Source organism: Belonocnema kinseyi, chromosome 7 (genome assembly GCF_010883055.1).
Source record: "Belonocnema kinseyi isolate 2016_QV_RU_SX_M_011 chromosome 7, B_treatae_v1, whole genome shotgun sequence".
In the NCBI taxonomy this organism is placed as follows: Eukaryota; Metazoa; Arthropoda; class Insecta; order Hymenoptera; family Cynipidae; genus Belonocnema; species Belonocnema kinseyi.
In genome coordinates, this window is record NC_046663.1 from 43,122,419 (window position 1) to 43,128,279 (window position 5,861).

At 30.0% G+C, this 5,861-nt stretch overlaps 1 protein-coding gene across 1 annotated transcript in view; it reads right to left on the reverse strand.

Moving 5' to 3' along the window:
- Positions 1-19: 19 nt before the first annotated feature.
- LOC117176284 (gamma-aminobutyric acid receptor subunit beta) overlaps positions 20-5,861 on the reverse strand; it is a 325,198-nt gene continuing 319,356 nt past the window's right edge. Inside the window, exons 9-11 of the mRNA XM_033366468.1 lie at positions 1,764-1,908; positions 1,330-1,356; positions 20-835 (exon numbers count right to left, since the gene is read on the reverse strand). Coding sequence (XP_033222359.1) covers positions 687-835; positions 1,330-1,356; positions 1,764-1,908 — 321 coding nt within the window. The 3' untranslated portion in view covers positions 20-686. The remainder of the gene's footprint in view (positions 836-1,329; positions 1,357-1,763; positions 1,909-5,861) is intronic.

Here is a 5,861-nt window from a genome sequence, read left to right on the forward strand (position 1 = left end):
ACATCGTTCTTCCGTCGCTTAATTAATTTCGATTTTTTTAGTAACTGCTATTGTAGCTAAATTGACGTGTTCTTTGTCTTTACAGAAATCCACTCTCCCTTATTTTAGCGGAACAGTTTTTTTTATTTATTTATTTCCTATTATCTTACCCGAGCGTTGAGAAGTCGACTTTTACGCTTGTCGAACCTGATTTGATGAGTATTCCTTAACGAGTTAACGATTTTGCTGCTTAACGATCACTTCTAAAGCGTTTCTGTTTACGTTTCGTAACGTTAAATGGCCATTACTTGCTGAGTCCACAGGAGTTCTTACTAACCTCTGTAAGTGATTTGATGGAAAAAATCACCATTGTTCCTTTCGCGTCAGAAGAAGACATTTTTGGTTTCATTCGAAAGAAATAAAAGGGTTAGCAATACTGGGAGAAAGAGAAACTGAGGGAATGAGGACTTTCCTCGGTCAGATGCGAACATGTCGGACAGTCTTGTTCGCGGATGATGGTCGCACTCACTAAGTAAAAATCAGTGTTTCGAGTTCACTTGAATTTATTATAAGCACCCAGGGTAGTACCCTAGCATGGAGCGAGTCACAACGTGTTACCATCGTTCTGATTTTCTTGCTGATTTTTCTGATTTCTTCAATCTCCTCTTGAACTGATTTTCTCGTTGAAAAGATTTGTCTTTAGATTTTTACTTGGTGGCTTCTGCGAGTAGCACAAGATCGTCAGCGACAACATCGCTGATGTGTAGGTATATAATCCAGTACATCAGATTGAAACACACGAAGCATACCGGAAATACGATGCGGGAGTATTTGTCAATGTCCGAAGGCGTAACACCTGTAGAATATATTATTGATTTAGAAAGTTGATGATTTAAACGTGGAAACGAAGAAAAGGAACTACATACATGATTCGCTTAATGAAAAGGGATATGAAACATGCTACAGCTGAAGTCTATTAAAATACGGTCATATACGGAGTGTAATTGGTAGCGGATGCGGAAGCTAGAGTGATATAACTTTGTATGTCTCTACTTCTCATGGTTCTGCGCCAGCTTTCCGATTACACTCCGTATAAATTGTAATTAAACGCTTGGAGGAGCAATTTGGCTGACGGCAATTGAGATAGGTGTACAGAATATGTCTAGCGCAGGTAACATGGCGAAAATATAATGCCAGATGAAACGATGTTCAATATGTAGGAATACTTGGATCTATACATCTACTTGCATGAAATATACCCGCTCCATATTGCTCTAGTTTATCTTATTAAATAGTCCCGCATTCTAGCTACAAAAATCTATAGAAAGGTACCTGTTATCGTCCCCTTACCTAATATCGTCTCCCTGGGTTTTGAAGCTGTGGAGAAGGAAACATCGGAAAACAGTGTTACTTGGGGAAAAGGGGTTGAACATTTATCCAAAATAGATTTAAGTAATACACCTTAGAAAAACCTGACATCCCTGATCATACTTATCTACTTTAAACTTCGTTTTCAATATTTTAAAGAAAGTAATCTACTTTTAGAAAAGATCTCTGTTCAAAGAATTTATTATGGGGAGGTTATTCCGGGTCCTTTTCCCGTTTCCCTAACATTAGATCATATTCTTTGTACCTCAATTACTTATTTACTTAAAATTACCTCTTTGATTGATGGTTGATAAGAAATCTAAGAAAAAGTTTAAGAAAATTGATAACCATCGATCAAATATTTCAGTCAATTCTTGGTGTAAAGAAGGGAGTAATAGATAGATGTCGTTGCATACCATAAAGTTTGCTGATATCTTTGCCTGGATGAATGAGATGTTGTGGTGCTGGTAGCGCTTCTTCGTCGGCTCTTCCGTTTATTGTATTTTCCAGTGTACCGCCTTTACTGTGTGCCTTTGGGTCGTGGACCTTGAACCGCACCTCCTGGACAACACGGCACCACTTACAAGAGACACGGCAGTTCGCCCAGGGTTGTCCTTCTTTTAGGATAACCCTTACGGGTTCTCAATGTTTAGGGGTGTTTTACAAAATGTCAAATTGAAATCAGTCATCGAATTTGATGGTTACTTTTTACTTTCATTATGAAATTTTCTAACTCACCCGTGTATAGATTTTCCAAGTGCAAGTGGTGTACATACAACACGTAGATTACAATGCTAATGGAATTTTTTTTAACTCGAATTACTTCAAACTGATTCTTTTTAAACTGTTAAATTCTTGCATTTAAAATGGTTAGGCTTTGAAGGCTTTGTTTAAAACTTATCATTCTTAAAAGTTTGCTATTAAATTTGAAATGATTCAAGTTAGCATGTTTAAATGTACTCTTCAATGGTGCACGATTATTTTTGCGGAAGCAGATACAGGACTAATCGTTAGGAAGATGGACAATAGGTTTCTATTTTATCACATTTTTACTCGACATTTATTGTTATTCCAATTGAATTTATAAGAATTCGTCTATATATATATATATATATATATAATACATGTAAATAGTAGGTATATTTATGGATTTTTTTTACTTCTGATAATGAGGTACGCCTTTTTAATTTGATTAAAATGAGAAATTCGATAGCTTGGCGAAATTCATATTTGCATTTTATAAACAAGTCAATAAACCCTCTGATGTTTTGTAAATGAAAAATTGTAGCTAATGCTTTTTAACATTCAATGTTATCAACACTTTTTATTTTGAGTAGGTTATGCATCGCACTAACACTAAACTCTTATTTTAAAGAATCAAAATATGTTTCCAATAAGCAGAAATAAACGCAAAACAGTTAACTCGATACTGTTGCAATTTTTATAAATTTACCAGCAGGATGAAAGGGGAACAAAAGAACCATTGACAAATAATTCATTTCCTTACTGGAAAATGAAATTACTATGTTGAAAATTCATTTCTGGTTTAAAATTAACTTTTAGAACTGCAAATTTAACCATTTCATCGACAATTCAACTTTGGTTTTAAATTCAAATATTTTTTGGAAAACCAGTCTTTTTAGCATTAAAATTCAGTAATTTGATAGAAAATGCTACATATTTTGTAGAAAATTCGATTTTGCAAATTTAAAATTTAACTATTCCATTTTATATTTAGTTTTTTTTTTTTACTTTGAGAATTACACTAATTGGCAGAAATTATTTTAAATGTTAAAAATTCATTTATTTCGTTATAATAAAATGTTAAGTATTTGTCTTTTTTGGTATAAAATAAGACTTTTTGGCTAAAAATTCGTATTTTTGGTTGATAATTAAATTATTTGATTGAAAATACTGCTGTTTTGCAGGATTTTTTTTGCTTGCAAATTAAAAATTTCGTTTGCAACTTTTTTCTTTATTGACTAAAACATCTTCCTTAGTTTAAAATTCGAAATTTTGATTTGAAAAATGATTTATTTTGTTAGAAATTTGCTTCGGTTGAAAATTGAACTACTTTGTTGAAAATTATTTTTTATGCATCTTTCGTACTATTTGTTTTTTGTTGATAATAAACAATCGTACAAATTGTGAAATTATATTTTCGGGTGGAAAATTCTACTTTTTTGTACACAATTAATTTTTTTGGCTTTAAAATTCCAATTTTGTGTAGACACTTGTTTTAATTAAAAACTAAGTTTCTTAAATGAATATTGGACTACTCTATTTTTGGTTAATAAATGATCGTTTTTAGTTTAAAATTGCATTAATATAGTTGAAAATGTATGTAATTTGTTAAACATATTTCTTTGTTAGAAGAAAATTAATCTTCTTAATTGAAAATTCAACTAGTTGTTTAACAATTATGAATATTATTGCAGATTCGTTTTTTTCTGGTAGAAAATTGATTATATTCTTGGTTGAAAGTGCAATTCATTGATTGATACTTAAACTACTTTCTTAAAAATTCAGTTTTTTGTTCAAAGATTCATAGTTTTAGTTGCAAGTTTATCTCTGTGGTTACAAAATTGTTTCTTGGTGTAAAATTTAAGTTTTTTGAATGAAAATATAACTGCTTGGTTGAAAATTCAAATTTGGTTATAAATTCAAATATTTTGTAGAAAATGTATCTTTTTGGATTCAAAAATCTACAATTTGATAAAAAATGCCACTGTTTGTTGGAAAACTCAAATGTTTTGTAAAAAACACTTGTTTAAAATTTAAAATGAATTCTTTAAGTAAATTTAACTATTCCATTTTGAGTTAAAATAAAAAATGTATTAGTTTAAAAATTCAATTGTTCGGTTAAAAAATTATGAAGGGTAAGAGCACCAATTCTAATTGCAATTTTTACATAGAATGTATATTGTTTTTATTCAGGGAAATGGAGTGTGTATCCAAAATAAAAGGAAACTCACTTTGGTTTTTGGCATGCCAATAATAGGGCTAAAATGCCAAGAATTGGTGCGCTTACCCTATTTTGTTCATTTGTCTTTTTCAATTAAAAATTAATCTTTTTGATTGAGACTTAATCTTTTCAGCAAATAATTAAATCATTTGGTTGAAAATTCAACTGTATTATAGGTCATTCTTCCTGTGGCCTGACAATTTAACATTTTGTATGAAATTTGTTTTCTTTATTGACTTTATTTATGCACAGCCCAAAGTGCCATTGAGGCGACTGTTATCTACATTTACAGCGAGAGGGAATTAAACTAAAAATTAAAGAAATATTTGCATTATAATTTGTATTCATATTATACTTTTTCAATCAAAGTAATTGTTATCTCTTAATAAAAGGAAGATATATTTCATATCATTGTAAAATATTCACGTCAGGAAAAATGTGAATAATCTGAAAACTACTCGTGATTGTTATTAAAAGAATAATATTTGTAAAACAAAACGTGTTCCTTCTCATTCTTCTGAAAAATGTGTCAAAACTCGAGGTGTGAATTGAAGAAATAGGTTCTTTGTTGTAACTGCTATTCTATGGTTTAAAGAAAAAAATATCTTTTAAGAGTTTTGAATTTTTTCAACCTTTAATGTTAAAGGAAATCTGAAAACTTCAGATCTTTTAATAACGATTTTAATTAGATACTTGAACGAAATTACGTTGCGCGTTCTATTCGAATATTGAACATTTTTCAATTGACATTTAATCAACTATGATAATTTATTGGCACTTATTCTCTCTTGAGATAAATGGGGGTGATTTTAATAATCCTTAATAAATTAAACCTATGCCAATTCAACCTCTTAATATCGAACCTAAAAAATTTAAAGCACGTGAATTACGAGTAATCGAAATTCTTTTAGTTTCCTTTTTTTGGAACTTTTAGAGTCGTAGAATTTATATCGTTAAAATAAACTAATATATATGCATACATGCATATGTATACTATTTTGTATTAAAAAATCATTTTTTTTCAGATCAGTGTTTCAAGATTAGAGGCAGTGACCAACGGGTAAATAACTTTTATTGTATTTTATATTTTATACATGTTTGTTCAAATGCCACTAAAAATTCCAGTGTATTAATATGATCCCGAAATTGTATCAAAATGATGCAGTTATGAAATTTGGCTACACACTTTTTTTAAAAATAGGACTTCGAAAAATCAACAAAAGTATTTTTTGTCAATACTTTGCACAAAAAATGGGACGAAAACATCACTTTCAGAGATCAAGAATCACATTTGTAGTGTAGATGGGTTATTACCAAACATTTGACCATTTTAAGTCCCAGTTGTTTCCTACTTTTTCTTTAAACAATAACATTCTTTTATAATTGTCTCAGTAAAGTAATGATATTAAAGCGTTATTTAGCAAAGTTTTAAAATTTAAGAGAGCTTTGTTTAGAAATTATAGAGAAAAAATTACGCAAATGTCTTGTCATGCATCTGTCTCAAACTACAAATTTAAAACGAAAAATATTTCCAAATAATTTTAACTCC